The sequence below is a fragment of the Martes martes genome (assembly GCF_963455335.1).
Source record: "Martes martes genome assembly, chromosome: 3".
Taxonomy (NCBI): domain Eukaryota; kingdom Metazoa; phylum Chordata; class Mammalia; order Carnivora; family Mustelidae; genus Martes; species Martes martes.
Window position 1 is genome coordinate 69,980,676 of NC_137890.1, and position 23,613 is coordinate 70,004,288.

The 23,613-nt window shown below is 33.9% G+C and overlaps 1 protein-coding gene and 1 pseudogene across 3 annotated transcripts in view; one reads left to right on the top strand and one right to left on the bottom strand.

Moving 5' to 3' along the window:
• PDS5B (PDS5 cohesin associated factor B) overlaps nucleotides 1–23,613 on the bottom strand; it is a 195,303-nt gene that overhangs the window by 114,488 nt on the left and 57,202 nt on the right. For both annotated transcript variants that reach the window (XM_080799689.1, XM_080799688.1), the window contains exons 2-6: nucleotides 11,456–11,582; nucleotides 8,330–8,533; nucleotides 5,183–5,269; nucleotides 4,975–5,072; nucleotides 4,220–4,346 (exon numbers count right to left, since the gene is read on the bottom strand). In XM_080799689.1, the coding sequence (XP_080655815.1) occupies nucleotides 4,220–4,346; nucleotides 4,975–5,072; nucleotides 5,183–5,269; nucleotides 8,330–8,533; nucleotides 11,456–11,563 (624 nt within the window). In that variant the 5' untranslated portion in view covers nucleotides 11,564–11,582. The remainder of the gene's footprint in view (nucleotides 1–4,219; nucleotides 4,347–4,974; nucleotides 5,073–5,182; nucleotides 5,270–8,329; nucleotides 8,534–11,455; nucleotides 11,583–23,613) is intronic.
• On the top strand, nucleotides 16,661–17,659 carry LOC308340235 (methylmalonic aciduria and homocystinuria type D homolog, mitochondrial-like; annotated as a pseudogene). Its single transcript has 2 exons — nucleotides 16,661–16,675; nucleotides 16,757–17,659. The product of its transcript is annotated as a methylmalonic aciduria and homocystinuria type D homolog, mitochondrial-like (transcript).

The following is a 23,613-nucleotide window of genomic DNA, read 5'->3' on the forward strand; positions in this document are numbered from 1 at the left end:
TCATTATGATACTGAGCTTCCTATCCCATAAATATAACAAATCATGGAGCTAAGTTAAGTCCTTATACTTTTTAGTCAACTATAATGATTTAAAATAAAGTTGCACATTTTTGTGAAACTTCTAAGTAGCTCAAGTCTTTGTTAAAACTACAAATTTATTAAATTATACCAATGGCTTTTCATATATTGAACTTATATCTAGCAACCCTGTAGAATTTTCTTTGTTCTAGAAACTTATCTGTATATGGTTTGTGTTTTCTACAGTCATATTATCAGAAAATAATTTATTTCTTCTTTCTGATCCTTTTATCCTTTATTTATCTGATTTTATTACACTAACTTAAGACTCTAATTAATGCTGATTAGAAATGGTAGTGTTGCCTTTTTCCTGAGAAGTGTTACTAAACTTCAAAAAAATATGCTCCAAAATTTCACCATTAAATACAGTATCATAAATGTCCTTATCATTTTATGGAAGTGTCTTTCTATTTCAAATCTGCCAAGAGGTTTTATCATAAATCATACTGAATTTTATCACATGCCCTTCTTCTGCATCTATTGATACTTTTTTCTTTGATCCATTAAGTTACACAAATATCTTAGTCTACTGTCAACATTTTCTAATGTTAACCTATCATATATTCCTAAAATAAAGCTAATTTGCTCATTAGCAATACTAGTTTATGCCATTCCAAATGCTACTATTTTATGTTGAATTTATGTGATTGTAACTTTAAATTAGCGTATGATTCTTCTTACTTGCTTGGTTTTGTCTAGTTTCCCTATGAAGATTATATTCCACTCATAAGGCGAATTGTGGAACATTTCTTTTCTATAATTTGGAAAAGTTTGTTTGATATTAAGATTGTAATGCTACTCAAATGATTAGAAGGTATCTCCTGACTCAGTTTAAGTTCTTCTGTGGTTAAGTTTGTGTTCTGCTGCTACTGCTTTCATGATGGTTGCTACCGTTGTTTAGGAGGAAGGGATTTTGTTCATTTTATGGATACAGTATTTAAAACCAATTAGATTTCTTTTGCTGGTTAAAGGTTATTCAAGATCTTCTCTTGAGACAAGTTTGGCAGGTTATATTTTCTAGGAATTTCTTATACCTAATTCCAAGTATGTTACCATAAAATATTCTTCATGGAATCATCTTTTTATTTTTTTAACATCTGCTGTTCCCATTTCATTCTAAAACTGTATATTGATTCCATCTCCTTTTTTCTGATTCAACTTGCGGAGGATTTGCTTAATAGATTTTTCAAATTGCCAACTTCGAGATTTTGGGAAATGTCACTGTATTTTTTTTTTTCTTTTAAAAATTTTATTTGAGAGAGTGTGAGAGAGAGAGAGACAGAGAAAGAGAAAGAGAGCATGAACCAGGAGAGGGGCCAAGAAGCAGACTCCCTGCTGAGCAGGGACCCCCCCACCACCACCACCTCCACCACCCCACCCCCTGCAATGTGGGACTCAATCCCAGTACTTCAGGATCAAGACCTGAGCCAAAGGCAGACTGAACCACCCAAGCACCCATAACTATATTTTCTATTTCATTGACTTCTGTATTTCTTTCTTTTCTTCCTTACATACTGTGTATATTCTGATATTTTTGTAACTTCTTGAATTGGACACTTAGCTAATAAAATTAGACTTAAAAAACATTTTAAGTTGTATCCCACAAGTTTTAATATGTATCATTTTAATTATCATTTCTAAATATTTTATAATTCCCATTATGATTCTTTTGATAAATTATGGTTGCTATAAATTTGTTTTTGCTTCAAATTCTCAATATTCTTATAATCTACTGATCTAATTTATAATCACTGAGAAAAGTGTTAAAATGGCCCATCAAATAGTGAGTTTCTTTCTTTCTCCTTATAACTCTTCCAATTTATGCTTTATATATTTTCAGCCTATGTACACACAAGTTTTAATACCTTCCTGAGAACTAAACCTTTTATCCTTCTACAAATTCCTTCTTTACCCAGTAAAGACTATTACATCTAACAACAGTACAAGCTGCTTCAGTTTTCTTTCAGTTAGTACATTCCTGGCAAATCTTTTTTCCATCTTTTAATTTTATTTTTTTTAAGATTTTACTTGTTCATTTGAGACTGAAAGATACAGAGGGAGAGCATGAGCAGGGGAAGAGGCAGAGGCAGGGGGAGAAGCAGGCTCCCTGCTCGGCAGGGAGCCCACACGGGTTTGAGTCCCAGGACCCAGAGATCAGGACCCAAGCCCAAAGCAGACATTTAGCCATCTGAGCTACCCAGGCACCCCTTTCAATCCTTTCAAAAGCTCTCAACATTTTTGTGACTGTATTTGTTCTTATTTCTTATTGAACAGCTGGATTATTTTCAATCAAATCTGACAATCTGTTTTAAATTGTAAATTTAGACCATTTACGTTTATTGTAATTCTTCCTTTTACTGTAATCCTGAACATTTTAATATGAATACTTCATTTCAAGTTAGAAGTTAATCAATAGCTCTATACTCCTGATCGCCACCCAAATTAAATCACTCATTAACTCCATTAAGCCACTCAATCTTATATGTTATTTGTATCCAGTAGTTCTGGGTCATTTTGTTATTAATCTCTTTAATTAATCATTATAATTATTATTGCTACTATTTTTTTATAGATAAGTTCTTATTTAAAGCATTTCTTCGTTCACCATTATTTCTTCCTTCTTGCTTCTATTTCAATTTCCATCATTCTACAGTACTCACATACTAGTTCTTTCAGGAAGAATCTTGATGAGTGAATATTTAATGTCTTAATTTCACTCAAATTGGATATACAACTGCACACACATATACACACAAATGCACAATTATTTTTTCTTAGCACTTTGGAAGTATAGTTCCGTTATCTTCTGGCATATCTATCCTTGCTATTGAAAAGTGAGCAATCAGTTTAATAATTATTCCTTGGTGAGAGCTATGCCTTTTCTATGTGCTTTGCAGATTATCTCTGGTTTGGCATTCTATGATTTCTCCAGGATGTTCCTGGACTGGAATTTTTTTAATTTTTTCCTCTCATGACACTTTTTCTACTTAACCAATAAATTCATGCTGTTCCAACAGTTCTGGAATATAGTAAGCAAATTCCTATTTAAACATTTCTTCTCCACTTTCTACTTTGTGTTCTGCAATCACTACTAAATATATTGGTCCTTCTCATTCTATTTTTCATGTCTCAATATCTTCTATGTCTCCTTTATCTTACTTTATCTATGCAATTTCCTCGGATCTATCTCCCAGTTCTCTAAGTATCTTTTATAATCCTATAGAGATCTTAACTTCAATGACCATTTCTCATTTCTACCTTTTCCTAAACTTCTCCTTTCATATAACTAGCTATCATGTTTTTAATTTATTTATGTCTTTGATCCTTTTAAGCATTTGTTATCTTAAATCCTTTTAAGGGTATTCATTATCTTTATCTATATATTATCTGAATTTTTAAGTCTATTTGCAATGTCTGATTTTCAGCATTGATGGACTATTTTCTTTAAGAATTTGGAAATATACATTATGAGGTCATTTACATTGAAGCATTATTTGTATGAATGTCATATACCTAAAAAATTTAGATTATACTTTGCCAAAAAGGTCTTCAGTTTGCAGATCTTTATACTGGTGACTATTTATTCCCTCTCTTTAACCTCTCTCTTTTCTCTATTTCACAGAATCATTATTTCCAGCTATATAATGAAGAATTAATCATGTTCAAAGAACATGACACACAAATATACATTTTGATTAACATCACCCAGGGAAGAAACACTGTCATCAACATATTCCTTCTACAAATTAGTAAAGACTTCCCTTTTAATTTCACCCCTCCTCTCCATCCACACTACTGTTGTCTTTCACTTAGGTCTCTAACTGGTTTCAGCACCTCCTGACATACAAAGTTACGTGATAGCATCTAAGTAGCTATTACTCCTGAAACATTTCCCAGGCAAAACTGAGTTATTACAGATATTTTATCACATAAATTACATCTATTTAATTTCATTAGTAACTATAAGTGTACCATATTTTATTAAACATGACTAATCTTAATATTAATCAATTAAAATAGAGTCTCCGAAACTAAGGCTAAAGCAGGAAAAATTACATTTAGAACATAAGCACAAACTCCTGACCTTAAATTAATGGGCTTTAGACATATTTCAGTCTAAATATATATATACTCTACTTACCTTATGGGCAGGTACCAGATTTACCAAAACTGTATCCAAAAGCTCCTGAGATACTGTATCACCTTCACAAATAATAGAACTCATGAGGTCTACCATGTGCATATGAACTTTCTGATTGTGACCATTGCTGAAATTCAAAATAGATTATTTTATCTAAAGGGTATAGGATTTACTCATAACATTGACAAATACTACACTTTATAAAACATGATTATTAAAATATTAATTAAATCAAATTCCATATATTCATTTAAAGTTTCCCTCTCTCCCATATCTTACAGTGGTATCAAAAATATATTTTTAAACTACATTTCCTGGATTACTTTTCCCTAATTTTAACCAGTCTCGCAATCAAAAATAATTAAATCAATTGCTATCTTTAGTTTTACCTTAAATTCAGAAACTCAAACTGCTCTGAAATTAAATCTAATAGATAATATTAAAGAATACACAAAAAACTCAAGTTTTATATGAATCAGGATCAATAATATTTAATTAAAAGATAAAAATATAATCCAAAAATATTTCTATATTGGCTATAGATTGCCTTATGCCACTCTTGTATATACCCTACAATACAAAATTGATTAGTTCTATCCATTTTTAAAACATCTATAAAAATGTTAGAGTTCCTAAGTTACAACTCTTACCTTGCCAAATATTCATCATAACACACAGTTGATGCATATTCACCTGTAAGTTCTAAATGCTCTTTACTTTAAAAAAAAGTTACATGCTTAGTAAAATAAACTTACTTTATAACTGAAAATAATGTTCTGTATAGTTGTGTAAAAATTTCATTGCTATCTTCCAACTCAAAGCATATGTTATATGACTTGACCCAAGCAATGTTCTAAAAATAAGGAGTAAAAAAAGAAAGAAAGAAAGGTAAACACTTCAATTAGTAAAAATATACAAGCACAAAAACCAATTTAAAATGCCATCTCAAGATATATTGCTTACCTCAAGTAAGTAAAAATACCTATTGAACTGTGGGCTCTTTGTATCTTCCAGCCCCTTTAACTGCCTTGTTATAAACATAAATATATCCTTCAAAAAAAGAGAGACAAAAAGTATTATTTAGATTATGGATCCTAAATGAAAATATCCACTAACTCTTAAAGCTAATTCAGCACTCATGTGTATCTACCAAGATAAATTGTAAAGAACCGAAGAGGGCTGAGGAGACAGGACTGTATATGGCTGGAACTTTTTAAAAGAACCTTATCATATGAAAACACTAAATATCTTATTAACCTTCACAGGAAAATAGTAAATAATTTGCCATCATTTTAGAGAATGAAAAACTTCATCTTAAAGCAAGTTAAAAAAACTAGACCCAAAAACTAGTAAACCAAAATTTATCCTATTATCAGTATAATAAAGGTTATATTTTATAATGTTATTAGTATTAGTATTACAAACTAATAACAAAGATAATACTAATAATGTGACAGACAGCTAATGAGGTTTGCTAGAACAGCACTATATAGGTAATTATACAGCAAAAACACAGTTTAAGAAACTTAAAATTCCAAAATAAATCACCAAGTAAAAAGATAATAGATCACAGAAACAGAAATTTTTAAAAAACCCATAGAACTTAACTTTCAAGCTTCCTACCTAATCATTATAATTATTTGCTTTTTCCCACCATTTCTCAATCTATCTCCATCTGTCGGCTTTTGATTTTTTTTACTACATCTTCCTTTTTTACCTGGATAGAGATAGGTTCAATGTCCCTTTAAGGCAAGTTTTATGGAGAGGATGTTCTTAAAATTTTGGAAAAGGGTAAAATTATAAAAGCTAATTCTGCAAAGCAATCATGCTAATTAATCAATAAATATAAATAATATTAAATAAATAAAAAGAGAAAATGTTTCCCTTGTAAGTAAAAAGATAAACAAGAATATTTTTTAAAGGAAAAAATACGCAATTAATGACTAGCTTTTCAAAAAAAAATTATGAAAAGTACATCCTTCAAAAATTGTCACTTTGATAGTAGTACTGTACAAAATACATCTTTCGTGAATAAATCCTCCTACTGTGACTAAAAGAAAACCAAGTGCAACAATGTCTACCTGGAGACAGAAAGACAACAGTCACCCATTTATAACCTCTCCAACAATCACTGACCTGCACATGAAGCTAGGTGTATAAAAAGGGTTTTCTGATAACAATACTTACAGTGGAAATATAAGCATCAAAGTGTCACAATTTTCTATTATAGCTACTGCAGACAAAGAAAAATAAAAACTTTATGCTTATCAGTAGTGAAAAAGAAAAGAGGCATTTAAAGAAGACCAAAAAATCGGACCAGAGAAAGGAAGATACTGTAAATTTCTCAGCTTTGGAATAATTTCAAAGACTCTAATTTAACTGCAGCTACTCAATATTCTTCTTATAAACTGTCCTGTTATAAATAGAACAGATGTGCAGGTATTCTTTTGGGAGGACTTTTTATTACCCCAAGGCCCTGAGATAGGTCACTGATTATGCAAACTGAGAAATACAAGGGGTAAAAGAAACCTGTAGCAGCACTCTTAAATTAGACCTTCCTCTTCCTAAGAATGCCAACAAGACACTAGTAAGGAAGAGCCCACAGGCCATCTCCAAATTAGAGATTTATAATTAGAAAGGAAAATACATACCTGGGTATACAACTTGACAGACCAGCTCATGTTACCTACTTAAGCCTCTGACCATTCTCAAATTTTACGTTTCAATTCTACCTGCAAGTGACAAATACTGTCACTGTCCTGAGATTTTTCTTTTTTTTAAGATTTTATTTATTTATTTGACAGAGATCACAGGTAGGCAGGAGAGGCAGGCAAGAGAGGAGGAAGCAGGCTCCCGGACGAGCAGAGAGCCCGATGCGGGGCTCACGACCTGAGCCGAAGGCGGGGACTTTAACCCACTGAGCCACCCAGGCGCCCCTGTCCTGAGATTTTTACCAACTAAAATATTAAACAACCATGCCCAAACCAGTTTGGGAATTCCACACTGGAATTCTGGCAGACTTGATCAAATGAGCAGGCTCCTCTCTCTCAATTATCAAGGATCATATCAGGACTCTTTTTCACCACTGTAAACCCAGTTCCTAACACACAATTAACAACAATACTTGTTAAAATAAAATAAACCTAAATTGCCATCATTTTCTCCACAATGGTAGTAATAATCTTCCTATACACTCATTCCCTAACCCACAATTTCCACAATTATCTTTTTTTTTTAAAGATTTTATTTATTTGAGCGAGAGAGAGCGAGAGAGAGAGAGAGAGAGAGAGAGAAACAGAGAGAGAGCACAAGCTAGGGGGAGGGGCAAAGGAGGGAAAGAGAGCAGCTGGAGTCTGGTCTTGATCCTAGGACCCAGGGATCAAGAACTGAGCTAAAGGCAGCCACTTAACCAACTGAGCCACCCAGGCGCCCCCACGATTATCTTTTATTACTACTGGTTTTTCTAGTTTTCTCACCTGTTTTATTCAGTATCTTTTTGCACAGCTCTAGTTATTTCACACTTTCTAGCAGCTGGATTAATGATGCTATTCCCCTTTTTTCATCTTTTAAAGATTTTCCAATCATATGGCTTTACTTACAACTACTTTAACCAAGTACTAGGTGTCTTTTCTACCTTTTTTATTAAAATTTTGTTCACTGTACTTTCTTCCAAACAATTCACATCACACACACACATTAGTATTCATAGTATAAATTCAGGCTTATACTACATACTATGTTTTAAATAATGAATATAGTCTTCAGCATAGATGTTCAAAAGGGAAAAGGAAGTATCCCCCCACCAAGTGCTATTGAAATAGAACTAATGATAATATAAAAAGTATACTATAAAAAGTATATGCACTAATCTACTTCTTATCCTAAAGATCAAAAACTGTTTTAGAAAAGTTAAGTACTAAATGAGGGGCAGGGGAGTTCTTTGGAGAAGAAGAAGAGGAGGAGGAGGAGGAGGAAGTTGTTGTTTAACTAAAGATTGCTATAGTCAGTGTCAAAGAATCTGAAGAAATTATCTAAATACTTTAAGTCCCATTTTAGTTAGATAAGTGAAAGTATCAGTCAATCTTGAAAGTTCTTTAAATCAGTACTTGCCTTTAGTTTATCAGGGGACGTGTAAGGAGCTTCAGGAGCATAAATCCTGAAAATATCAGCAAGGCAGCAGGCTACCAGTAAGCGAACATCTTTGTCAGGATGCTTGAGGAAAAAATCTGAAGCAAGATGTAAAGCTAGGTTTAAATACAGCTCCTTTTCTTCTTCAGAGTCCTGGTCCATATCCATGAAAGTTTTCACAACCATCTATTCAAAAACAGAATAATGAAATCATGAAATCCTTCATGCAAAAATAGTCATGTGAAATAACAACCATGTTAATTACAAAGATTAACTTCCAAATAAATAATATATAGTAGTTTTCATTTTTCCTCTGTAAGTGTCGAGAGAACAAGATCCTTCAAAAACTACAGGAAAAATAATTTCTTTAAAAGACTAAGATACTTTTCATGTACCCATCCTACCTACTAACCAGATAAAAAGTTTAAAACTAGCCTTGCATGGCATTTCTGGTCTCACTTTTACAAATGGACTAAAAGGAATATGTCCTTCTTAAAAAGAACAAACCCTTTTTATAACATACCTACTCCTTTTACTATACTTAAGAAAAAACCCAGGAAAAGAAAAAAACAATTTATTTTTCCATCTGACCCATAAGCCACTCCAGATACATGGACTTATATATTCAGCTAAAAAAGAATAAACAGATTTAAGAAAGGATGATGAAGATGTATTCCAAAACATTAAAAAGCTACCACTAAGTGACTACCATAGCATCCAACAAAATATTTCTTGTGCCACAGTAAAAGAGAACATGACATGGACGGTTTCTTAGTAGGACTCAATGGCATGAATGGAGTAAGCAGAAAGAACCTATAAAAAATGTTTCCTTTTTCAAAAACATTTACATAAAAGAAGTAGGACAGAAATAAAAATGGTGAGGAATGGTACCAGTTGAATTCTATAAAGAGCTTTTTCTAATTTCCGTATTAGTTGTCACAATGAACCCTCAGTCCATACTATGCTTACCTCAGATGAGACTTTAAATTGACAACTTGACAGGAACATACATTTAAATAAAACTCTAATGGAAAGGTGACCATCCGGCATCCACTAGGTGGTGCTGCAAATACTAATCAACAAGTAGCACTGGCCACCAACTATCAATATCTATGACTTAGTCTTTGAAAAATACACGGATTTCTACTCTGCCTTAGAGCTAGATTTCATTGCCTTGCTGGGAAACAGTGTTCCTCACAAGGCAGACCTCAGTTCTACTATGCCAGATGCCAGAACCAACTGTAGGTTAATTCTTCCAGTCTGGCACTATAGTTAGTTTAAGGGTACAAGGTTCAGGACTACTCTCCTACCTTTTTAAGTTTATTCTTTTAAAATATATGTTTGACGGTATAGGCATATCATGAAAAGAGGCAAAGAAAAAAAAAAAAGACCTACATGCAGGAAACCATTTCTTTTTCTAGAATCTGTTCACAAAGAGAGATTCAGTATATTTTGAATAGAATATTATAGGAAACTCTAGAAGTTATATAAATAATAATGACCCTACAAGTTAACTGTTTTAATTTATAAAACTCATTCCTGTAATTGTACATATCAAAAATTACTGTCAGCCCACCATTAAATCCTTTTTATATTTCTCTAAGAAGGTTGCTAAAAATAGTAGGTAAGTGTAAATTAGGAAAATAAATGAAGAAAAAGTATATTAACCAGATTACTGCTGGGCATAAATGTCTAAAAAATAATGAAAACATATTACAAACACTAAATGTGAACACTGTGGAAATCATTCCACCAAAACTAACAACAAAGTTTACACAAGGGTTAGATAATAAGAATTCCTCAAAACCATCTACAACTCAAATGGTGTTATTAAACTCAATTGCTCATGTATAAGTCATCTATTAAAAAAGATGTTTGAGGAAATATCATCTCTAATGACAGGAAATGTTAATCAACTTAGAAGTACAGCTTCTGCATTTAATAGTTTCTTCTTAAACACCAGAGATGTTTACCTATCATTGTTAAAATAAAAACTAATCTGAGGAAACCAAGTATTCACTTCTCTAAAAATTCAACAGGTCAAGAGAATGTACATACAGAGAAAATGAAAAGTGTCACATACAAAGGATATGTAGCTTCACTATTTTTAACATAATATACACAAGTTCCTAACTAGCCCATATCGGTAATTTTAATCTGCTTAAAGGTGTCTTTTCCTTGGAATAAAAAAATCTAATATCTGACATTCTAATATCTTATGCACAAAACTAAGACTTTATAGGAAACTTATGACTATTGGAGTCCTTTTCTTCTAATAAAAATAAACCATAAAGCAACAACTATAAGACAGTACTTTGCTTTAAAGAGGCTCCAGGGTCTTCAATGATTAATTAATGCAGGTTTTCCAGGTTGAAATAGAGACAAATAATAATGTATCAAGCAAGATTAATGTCTAGGTAGATATAATTTAGAAGGGAAAAAATGCTCAAAAATAAAGAACACCTCAACTAACTGATAAATCAGCTTAGCATTCTGGTTAGCCACTCTGCTCCTTTAAGCATTTTACAATTACAGGGACCAACCATCACTGCCCTGAAGAAAAGGTAAAATATTGTTCAAACATATATAAAGAGACTGAGCCAGAGACCACTTCATCTATGGAAGGTCACCATCAATCTTGATTCACTGCTGCATGTCAGAAGCAGAGACAGAAGCTGAAAGTAAAGCTCTTTAACCTACTCCAAAGTAACTTAGAAGTAAGTAAAATAAAGTCTGAATGCTCAGTACAAAGACTTAAAACTTCCCTTCTCAGATTAAAATGATTGTTGTTTTAAAATAAATGAGATACAGGACAAAGAACTTTTATACAGACAACAATGAATGCAAGAGTACTACAGATTTATTCTTTATACCCAAGTACAGGTGGCCCTAGAAAAGCTTCACCTTTCCAGCTGCTCTCCCATTAACAGTAGCCAAGGAAACCCTACAGTTCTTTACCTATTTCCACTCTCCTCAATCCTTTCCCTGCCATTTTTAGCTTTCATTTGCTCTTTTAAGGTACCCTAACAAAATACAGCCCTATGTGATTTCCATAGGTAACCCCCCACCCTAAACAGATACCCCAAAACATAACATAATTTTACTCACCTTTAACCGTCTCACCATCTCCTCTTTAGATATTTTATCTGAGATTTCCTTGACACCAGGAGGATAAGTAATTTTTCCATCATTGGTTCTTGTCTTTGAATGAGCCATGATGGAAATATTTTTACCCCTAAAACAAGAAAACAATTAGAAGCAAACAAAAAAATTGGCATAAACTAAATTAATAATAAACATGAAAAGTAACCTGTCCTCCCAACCAAATAATTTTTAACTACTTCCTAATTTATAGTATCTCACTTTTCTAATTAATGAAAAACATTTTATTAAGCACTTCCCCAATTTTTTTCAATTATATTTTCACTTCCATTTCTACTAATTTTAAGTTGGGTGATTTGCACCAACCATCCAACTACAAAAACTATAAATAATAGGGGAAAAAAGCCATCCAAAACAAGTTTATTTTTTAAAGCACCACAAATTACTTGTCCTAAATAAAAGAGAATACAGGAATCCAAAGAGGTAAAAGGGGTACTGGAGCATTATATCCATTGACACCCTGAGGGCATTTGCCAACCCTGACAAGTCCAGAATTCAGTTTGGTCGTCTTAGGAGGGAGGCAAGGGGGACAGGGGTAAATCTTAACCTGTCAAAATAGAACATCAGAGACCCTCCTGACATCAATGCACAATACTACCCCAACTTCAGAAAGATAACACCCGCAAAGATAAGCCAGAAATCAATATGTGCCCATGCCCCCATCAATAGCCACTGGGAAGAGCAGAGCAAGCTGCCTTGGTACTAAGCAGAGCAACATAATAACAGATGCAGCTAACTGATTTTCGACATGGGCCTGCACATTTGCTATGGTTCACATTATCTAAGTTGTCCAGAGAACCTCAACACATCAACACAGTGACCCCTGACTGGTAGTACTACCAAGAACCAAATGTAAGTAAAATTCTACACCTCAAAGAATCCCCACCATGAGGTTTCTAGAACAATGAGCATTATCAAGTCAAAAATAATCAAGCACCTAAGGAAACATGACACTATGTGCAAGAATCAGCAGAAATACTAGGAACCAAGACAGAACACACAAAGACTTCATATATTACAATTCTCAAACAGATTACAAAACTACTGTATTTATTGTTTTAAAGAAATGAAAGTCTAAAATAACTCAAGGAATAAATAATTACAGAGAGCAAACCAGAACAGAAAGTCGAACTTCTAAAAATAAAAATGCAAAAACTAAAATTAAAAACTCAATGGACAAGTTTATTAGCAGATTAGAAAAAGCTATTAAAATTAGTAAACTGGAAGAGAAGTCAAAAGAATATAAAGAACAAGAAAGGACAGAAAAGTTTAACTTACGATTCATGGAAGTACCAAAAGATAAATGAAGGTAGAGGCCCTACCTGAGTAGAACAGCATCAAATATCAATCCATAAATTCAAGAAGCCAAACAAAATTAAACTCAAAATAATAAGAATTGTAGAAAACAAACAAAACCTTAAAGCAATCATATTACTTTGAAAGGAACAGTATTTAAACTTGTATGTCAGTTCAATATAAGCCAGAAGACAACAAAATGTCATCCTCAATGTGGGAAAAGAATATAATTGCAAAGCTAAAGTTTACATCCAAGGAATGTAATTTTCAAGAATAGGATGAAAATACAAATTAGCCAAACAAAAATTGGAAGCTATAAGTAAATATAGCACTTATAACACTTACAACATTGCTTAGCACATACTATGTACTTTACGCTATACATATTTGATATATATAATCAGGTTAAAAAACAAGATTTTAAAATTCCAATATAAAGAGTTTATAAAAAAACATTTAAAAATATATGGATATGAGATGCTGAAAGTAAAAGGAGGAGATAATATACCATGCAGACACTAAACACCAATTACAAAATGGGCAAAAGACATGGACATTTGAAGAGGGAATTCAAATGGCAAATAAGCATATGAAAAAAATGTTCAACACCATTAATCATTGGAAAATGCAAATTAAAACCACAATGATATAATGAGATACCATTATATACTATTAGAATGGCTAAAATAGGAAATAGCAATAACATCAAATATAGCAAGCAAGATGTGAAGAAACTGAATCTAGACACTGCTGGTGGAAATGTAAAACAGTACAACCAATAGCTGAAAATAATCTGGCAGTTTCTCATAAAACTGAATATGCACTTACCAAACAAACCAGCAACTGCACTCTTGGGAATTTTTCCCAAGAAATGAAAGCCAGTGTTAATGCAAATCTGTTCAGGAATATTTGTAAAAGCCTTATTCATACACCCCAAAACCGGAAGCAATCCAAAGCCCTTCAATGAATGAATGGTTAAACAAACTCTGATAGATCCATAAAATGAAATACTACACAGCGATCATAAGAACTGACTTACTGAAACATGCAGTAACTTAACTGTCCTTATACTTATTCGAAGAGCCAGTCTCAAAAGGATACAGGCTACATGGTTTCATTAATTTAATATAATCAAAATGACAAAACTACAGACATGGAGAACAGATTAGTGGCTGCTGGGGTACACAGATGAGACTAAGAGGTAGCATTATGGAATTCCTTTATAATTCTGTATCTTGACTGCTACAGTAATACAGAACTACACGGAGACAGAAAGAGAGAGAAAATATTATGCAAAAACTTAAGAAAACTAAATAAAATCAGTTATCTAATTAACAATATTATATCAGTGTCAATTTCCTCATTGATATTGTACACTTCAGTTACATAATATGTCACCACTGGCAGAAGATGAGGAAGGGTTACAGAATTCTGTGTACTATTTTTTAACTTTACACCTATAGCAAAATAAAAAGGTTTAAAAGCAAACCAATCAACTGTATTCATATGGATAGCAAATAAAAAGTTTAAAAATGCAATTTACATAGAAAAGCATAAACTATCTACAAGTTAATCTAACAAAAGATGTACTTTTACAGAGAAAAATCATTGACAGAAATTAAAGAAAACCTAAATAAATGAAGAGATATTATAGACTGGATTGGAAGTTTCAAATACCATAAAGACAGCATATCTTCCCAGTGTTTACGGAGTCAATACAATCCCAATCAAGCCCAGGTTTTGATTTTGAAAGAAACATGGCAAATTTTTTAAAAATTTATATGTAAATGCAAAAGGCCAAAAATAGCAAGCTACCTGAAGAAAAACACTATAAATGAATTTGTTCTCAAATATTAAAACCCACTATAAAGCTTAAGTAATCTATTTAGATGACGTAGTACTTACTGGTGCACAGGGCAAAAAAAGGATCAATGGGAAATATTAGCCTAGAAACAGACCCTTCATGTTTTATACATGAAATTTAATATATGAAAACAGCAGCAGGGCATATCAGTAAGAAAAAATCAGAGAGAACAAAACAAAAAGTTCCAAATATTGCCTAATATTTCAATAGTATTAAGTCTTCCAATCCATGAACACTGGATTATCTTTCCATTTATATGTCTTATTTCTTTCACCAACGTATTACAGTTTTCAATATACAACTGTGACTTCCTTGGTAAAGTTTACTGTAAAGTAACTTTTTTCTTTTTGATACTATTGTGAAGGAATTCTTTTGTTAATTTCCTTTTCAGATAGTTCACTGGTAGTATCTCAAAAGGTTACTGATTTTTGCATGTTGATTTTGTATCCTGCAACTTAACAGAATTTATTAGTTCTAAAAATTTTTTGTAGGGTCTTTAAGAGTTTTCTACATATAAGATCACGTCATCTGTGAACAGGGAAGTTTACTTCTTTTCCAATTTGGATTCCTTTTATTTCTTGCCTTTAATGCCTAAATGCTGGGTAGGACTTCCAATACCATGCTGAATAGAAGTGGCAAGAGTGGGCATCCTTGTCTTGTTCTTGACTTTAGAAGAAAACTTGCTATTTTCACCACTGAGAAATGCAAATCAAGAAAAAGTTGTCACTTCACTCCTGCTGGATGGCCATTATCAAAAAACAAAAGCTAACAAGTGTTGACAAAGAGGTAAAGAACAAAGAATTCTTGTACACTGTTGGTGCGAATGTAAAATGATACACCCACTATGGAAAGCAGTACGAAGTTTCCTCAAAAAATTATACCAGATGATCCAGCAACCCTGATCCTGGGTATATATACCCCCCAAAAAAAGGAAATCAGTAAGTCCAAGAAGTATCTGCACGCCCATTTTCACTGCAGTATTACTCGCAAAAGCCAAAATATAGAAAGAACCCAAATGCCCATCAACAGATGAATGGATGAAGGAAAAGAGGTTTATACATACAACAGAACATTATTCAGGCTAAAAAAGAAGAAAATCCTACCATTTGCAACAACATGGATGGAACTGAAAGACATGCTGAGTGAAATAAGTCAATCACATAAGGGCAAATACTGCATGATCCCATTTATAGGAGATAACTAAAATAGTCAAACTTACAAGATACAGAAAACAGAAGAGTGGTTACCAGGAGATGAGAGGAGAAAATGGGGAGTTGTTATTCAATGGGTGTAAAGTTAGAGTTTTACAGTATGATTAAATTCTGAGATGTTCTATACAACATAGCATCTATAGTTAATACAGTGTTGTACACTTAAGAATTTGTTAAGAGGGTTGATTTCACATTGTGTGTTCTTACAAAGACAAAAAAGCAAAAACACAAGGAAACTTTTGGAAGTGACTGTGCTTACAGCAAGTGACAGCTATGTGGTAATGGTATCATAGGTGTTGCATACAATATGTATGCAGCTTTTTTCTCTGTATCAGTTACAGTTCAATAAATCCATTTTTTAAAGATTTTATTTATTTCACACAGAGAGAGAGAGAGCATGTGGGAGGGGCAGAGGGAGAGGGAGAAGCAGGCTCCCCGCCAAGCAGGGAGCCCGATGTGGGGCTCAATCCCAGGACCCTGGGATCATGACCCGAGCCAAAGGCAGAAGCTTAACCAACTGAGCCACCCAGACACCCAATACTCGGGAAATTTGCCTAAAAATCACTGAATTGTACACTTGAAATAGGTAAAATGTATTAATTTTATGCTATGTAAATCACAGCTCAATAAGTTTTTAAAAGTTTAAATTTTTTCAAGTTCTGAGATGCTTTAATACTCCCCCTCCCAAAAAATGACATCATACCTATATCTCACAGCTTACACAAAAGGAATTCCAGGTGGATTCATGACCTAAATATAAAAGCAAAATATAAGCTGGAGATGGCAGCAGGACTGGTACGGATGGTTTCCACCCACGACAGCCCCTCTAAATTCATCCATCTTGGTGTCACAGCGCTCGGAATAACATTATGAAAGGAAAGATATTTTGCTTCTGTCACTGTGATCTGTAATAGATCCAGACTGGTTTCCCATTTCCCAGAATTTTGCTCTTTAGTTAAAAGGGTTGTCAATCCAAAAGCACTTTCAAGTGCAGGATCTTCAGGTTCTGATGACTCTCATGTGGCCCTTGCACCTCCAGATATATGCTCTCAAAGAGCACGGCCTGATGAAGCTCTGGGACCATCTGGACCTCAGAATCAGAGATTCCAGCTTCCTGGGAACATAGGTTTTGACTGTCATCTCAATGGGAGCACATCACAGAAGCAAAGCCAGGTTCGCAAAACTTTACCTGATGTTCTAGCAGAATCTTTATCAAGTGAGACACGAGTTTGTGATGGCACAGTATGTGAATGAATTTCACAGTAATAATGCACCTGCTGAACAAGAAATCAGCAGTGCAGAAACTTACTTTGAAAACGCCAAAGTAGAGTGTGCAATCCAGACATGTCCAGAATTGCTGCAAAGAGATTTTGAGTCACTGTTTCCAGAAGGAGCTACCAACAAACTAAAGATTCTGACTATAACACAGAAAACTAAGAATGACAAGACTATTTGGAGCGAAGAGGCAGAAAATGAAAGAGAAGTGCTTTTAGAAAAGTTCATTATTGGTGCTAAGAAAATTTGCTATGCTCTTTGAGCTGAAGGGTATTGGACTGACTTAACTGACCCATCGTCTGGTTTGGTATATTTTGGAACATAGACAAATAACATTCTTTTTGAGACAGATGAACACTATTGACATTTAGGATTCTCTGTGGATGATCTTGGCTGCTGTAAAGTGATTCATCATAGGCTCTGGGGTACCCATGTGGTTGTAGGAAATATCTTCACTAATGCAACACTAGACAACCATTTTTGAAGAAATTAGGTGGAAACTAACAGTAATGTCAATTTATTGGCTATACTATTTGTATGTACCATTTGGGTTGATGTATAAACACTGCAAAAAGCTTCAGTTTCTAAAATTTACTTATTTCTAGGTATTTATTTAGACATTTATGGGTTTATAGCATTGGCAAGTGGCATGTGATTTTTACATCTCAAATGTTTATTCATACTATCACTGAATAGATGTTGATCACATCCACATTGTATAGAATGTGATAATTAACATGTAACCAGGACATGATCTCATACTGCTATATCTTCCCTTTACTGGAAAAAAACCTCAGTTTTATTTCTCTCTAAAAATAAAACACACATTTGGGGGGGGAGCAAAATATAAAAACTTTTAGATTATGATATGGGAGAACAATTACATGACCTCAAGTTGGGAAAGGCAAGAACCAAGGTCATAGTTATGTTCCTTCAGCCAAAGAAGATATTTAGCAAAGGTCCAGAACAAATCATTTCAGGGGAAGGTAAATAAATGTGATAGGATTCCCAGTTTTCCACAGAACCTGGAAGTCAAGAAAGTCTCTGCCTTGCCTTGACAGAAATAAAAGCTGATCCTGACCATTCCTAACAAGAGATAGACAATTATGACCACAGACTGCAACTAAAAAATGTAGATATGGTGCCTCTGTAGAATAAACTCATCCACATAGTCAAAAAATGTGTCACAGTCAAAAATTTGTCAAGTCCTTGTTACTTGCATGACTCTTTAGCAGTGACTATAAGGCAAAATGAGTAAGACGGATCTCAAAAATCTATTCCAAAAAATCCCCCTAAATAATTAAATCACAGTAAATTCTAAAATTATCCTAAACAGAAATAACAAGCTTAGAAAATAAAACACTGAAAGAAAGCCCACTTCTCTAAATGAATGGAAATGAAGCTGGTAATAATATACAGAACAAAAAAGGGGCGAGAAAAAAACAGTTCAAATGTGTTACTAATCTAGAGATGAAAGTTCAGAATTTTTACTTAGGATCTAGAAGTGTGACTGAAGGAAAAGGTGCAAGGAAGTAAAGGGAGCTAAGGAGGAAAAGATAAGAGTCAACAAAGGGGCAGGTCTACTCAGTATGCACTTCAGTTTTATAAATAACAGTATTAGAAGCACATCTGAAATACCTCTGTGAATACATATAAGATGTTTCTTCAGAATAAGACATATTTACTGGCTCTTGTCTACCAAGCAAACTCTACGTGCCTTAAAGTCTCAAGTCTATAAGTCTATGTTTAAGCTTTCCCTGACATCTCCAAGCAGGGCAAGGCTCCACCCCCTACAGCTAAAAAACTGAGTAAATCATAATTAGCATTTATCATATTTAGTGAACTTAGCCTATGTCTATTTCTCTTACTAAGCTATCAGCTCCGTAAGCCAAGGACTGTATATCATTTTTATGCTAGTATCTATAACAGAGCCACACATGAAGTAGGTACTCTGGAAATCCTTCCTGAGTGAATGACCAGAACTATTCTAAGAAATGGTGGCTACGACAGAGAATACAACCCAGAGAGGTGCAAAATCAATACAGTAAAACCAGTTAGGAAACCACTACAAAATTCCAGGAATGGAGGAGGAGCTGATATAGGCAGTCATGGGAAAACAAGAAAATAGATTCAAAGACTTATGAATGATTTTTAAAAAGAAGTAGAGAAAAAATAATAGAGAAGTAGAAGATGATTACAAGATTCAAAACCTTTGTTCCTTGAAAGTCAATTACTTAAATATTTACTGAGAATTTACTTGGGCAATATACCATGCTAGACACTAGAAATGTAATAACAAGCAAAATATATAAAATCTCTGCCCTCATCATAATGGAGATAGGAAAAAACCAGAGAGAGATCAAGTCTCAGGGAAAAAATTTAGTCTAGAAGGCAACTAAAAATGTAGATCTGAAGTTTTAGAGAACATCAAGGGCAGAAAATATATTAGGACCATGTACAGCTCATGTTTTATGAATTTACAAGATCAATTAAGAAAATGTATAGGATTAGCTAAGACATCAAGACTGAACCTTGAGGAAGTATCTATATTGATATGGGGAGGGGACAGAAGAAAAAGAGAACGGAATCAGAAAAGGTAAAAAAGCAAAAAATAATTTTTTAAGCCTAGAAAAAAAAAGTTTGAAGATGAAGGGGTGGCATACAGTGCTCATTATTTCAGAAATACATACAACTAAAACATAAAATGACCTCACCAAATACTGCCTTGGGCCTGAAAAGGTGATCTTTAATGAAGAAGTTTCCAGAGAATAGTAGGAATAAACACCAAATTGCAACGAAAGAGAAAAAAATGTGTAAAGAAGAAAGAGGGAGAGGGACCAATGCTGAGGAAGAAGGGAAGGGTACAGGAAATAAACAGGATCTTCAATTGTTCTCAGAAATAAAAAATAAGAGATAGTGATATATATCTGCTCCTCTTAGGTTTAACAGACTGTCAAAGAAGTTATCTGACAACTTACTTCACCTCTGTGGGATTACAATTATTTACACTGAAAATGAGAAAATAGTAACTGTACTTAAAAAATAATTTATATAAAATGACCAGTGTCAGAACACATTTTATATACTATATACACTACAGAACTAAGAAAGGACTAATTCCTTTCTCCACTTAAAATGTACACACTTTTTTTTTAAGATCTTATTTATTTATTTGAGAGAGAGAATGAGCATAAGAGGGTGGAGGGCACAAGGGAGGAGTGACTCCCTGCTGAAGGACTCATCCCAGGACCCCAAGATCACAACCTGAGCAAAAGGCAGTCACTTAACCAACTGAGCCACCAGGCACCCAAAATGTACACACTTTTAATTTCACCAATTTATAGCAAAACCATGATAATCCAGAATTTCCCTCCTTTCAAAGGGTAATGTGAAACAAACACTTTCAGAAAACAGTTTTTACTTTTATTATATGCAACATTTGTTATATTTACATTTTATGCCCAGTATGAACAATAAGTAAAACACAAGAAAATATTCTAATACTAAACAGCTTGTACACTCTTGGAATAAGTTCAAATAAAATGATCATTAATTAAAGGAAACATATCAGTATTTTTAAAAATCATACTGACAGTTCTAGGAACAACAACAAAAAAGTCAGCGGTATCATCACTCTTCATTCTGATATTATCAGGTATAAATAAATGTTAATATGAAATAAGACTGAAGCAAAAATATCTAAAGTTCCTTTCAGTGAATGCAAAAGAAGAGTAAGGGTAAGAGTAATGGGAATAATCATTTTTAATTGATCTGAAAAGAGATAAAGACAGGAATCTGCCATTTTCATGATGAATGTGCTTAAAAATCCAGTATGTGACAAGTTCAGGGTCACAAATCAAATCAAACCACTACTCAAATCCCTACATGGCCATGTTTATTAAGAACTAATTTTCCTCCTGGGAATTTACCAGGTAAAGGTGGAATTAGAAAGAAAATAAGATTTGTAAAGAGTCTGGTAACTGCAGAAGGCAGTCTTCCCACAATCGGTACCTCTTACAACCAGCAGATGGTGCCCTCCATAAAGACAACTCTTCCAGTCCATAGTCCTCACAGAGTATAAGTAGTTAGGCTTATTCTTAGGTCAGGGACAATTAAAAAGCTATTGTGAGTATTTTCTAAGAGAATAAAAGACAAATAAATTATGTCAATTTTCCCTAAGTATATAACCTTAAGGCCACGTTTACATATTTTCCAACTATTCAAACAAAAAGTTGCTTTTTTCCATATACAATGTTACCACTAAGCCACCATGCAACTTGAATTAATCTTTTTTTAAATTCAAATTAAGTCTATTTAATAATTATCCCTGTGAGTTCTGGTAAAACAAAGTAATTTTAAATGGTTTAGGAAGTCCTTTCAGAAAGTAAACTCCTTCCGTTCATATATTTGGCAATGTTTATTTACAAAAGGTTAAATGTATTTCTTGCCTACATTCTTTTTAAGGACCATCAATCTTACAGATGGGAATAAAGTTAAACTTAATGGGTTCAAACAGAAAAAAGAGCCCCAGTCCCTAAAACATCTCAAGTAGTACCTGTATCTAACAGTATAGAAGGTATAGTCAAATCTCTTTAAAATAGTATTTTTATATTAATAATGATCATTTACAGAATGACTGATATTTCTCTAGTCAGTCATCAGCTCAACGTCCTATTCAGTGGGAGAATAAAATTATGTATTCTTCTATGCACATCAAACCTCATCAACACATTCTTACACGTCCCCCCCCCCAAAAAACTTGCCTCCGTTTCACTGAGAAAATAGAAGCTCTAACAAACAGGAACTTCCCTCAGTCTCCCATCACTAATCTATTGGCTCACCTACTGCATTTATACCCATTCTCTCATTCCTTCCTGTTATTAGAAAGTTAACATACTATATCAAAAACTAATCCCTTCACAAGGACACAAAACCCCATCCTCTATAGGTTTATCAAAGACTGACTTCACTAGCTGTCTCCTCTTTCCTCTGCATAAGCATCCTCAGTGTCTACTAGATGCCTTCTCTCAGCACACAATACATTCTGTTCTTGAGTGGAAGAAATACTATAGGTACCTACTTAGACTACAAATACCCCTCCAGTTACTACCATCTTCTCTCTCAAATTACCTTCACAGCCAAGCTTTGCAAAAAGTGTATTTTCTACCTTTACATCTTCAGTTTCCAACTACGTTTCATACTAACAATCTTATTTCCAACACCCACCATCACCAGCAATAATGTTTTTGCTGTAATCATTGCAATGGACTTCAAAAACAGCAACAGATGATTCCCTTCTCTGCATCTACACCCCTGCAATGTGACTCTGTTGCTCCTCCAATCAAGAAGAGTGTTCTTCCAGTCCTGGAATCTGAAACGATCTTATGACTTGATCCAATGGGATCTTTGGCAAGCTGAGCATTTCTACCTTTGAGGTTACTGACTTGCTCTTGGAACTCTACTAAAGTGCATAAGCCCAGAAGTTATCCCACTGGAAAATGAGAGGTCCCAGTTATTCTAGCCATGAGCATCAGGAACAAGCCAGCCCCAGCCAAACTAGCAGGTGATCACAGACGTATACCTGCAGATGCATGAGGAAGCCCAGGTGGGAGATCACTAAGGCTGACTCAGATGAGTAGAACAGCCCAGCTACCGCCCAGCTAAGCCAAACTCAACTGGCCAACCTGCAGAATCAGGGGCCAAATAAATGGTGGTTGTTTTAAGCTGTTGTTTTTAGGGTGATTGATTATGCAATGAACGCTAACTAAAAGTCATCACTGACTTGTTGAATCAAATGAACACTTTTCCAATCCTTACTTAATTTCTCAGCAGTATGAAATAGTTGATCAAACCCTCCTTCTTGAATCATTCTTCTCCTTTGGTTTCTACTCCATTTTACCTCTTCCTTATTTTCCTCCCACCTTACTGATTACTCTTGTCTTTGTTGTTTCATTTTCTACACAGGCTCTAAATATTAGTAATTCCCCAGAACTCAATTCCAACCCCTTTACTGATGTTTTCTAAAGGAGGCTCCATGCCTAGCATGGAGTCCAAAGCAGGACTTGAACTCACACCCTGACATCAAGACCTGAGCTGAGATAAAGAGTCAAATGCTTAACCTACTGAGCCACCCAGGCACCCCATTCACTTTTTAACCTATATTTTTTCTCCAGACTTTTGCCCTAAGCTTTTTAAAACCTACTCTAAAGACTTCAAAATAAAACATACCCTACACTAACTGATCTCTTATGAACACTGGTCCACATATACAACTAGTTAACATTTCCACTTGGTTTATTCACAAAGGCATGTTGAACTTAAAATTCCCTAAACAAACTATCTCCCAACTTCTTCCCCCTCCAAAATAACCTTCCTTCTTCTATATTCTCTCTGTATATGGTGCCTTAGAGTACTCAGCTTGTTCCTTCCAGAAAACTGGGAGAGTGGCCTTTTCAACA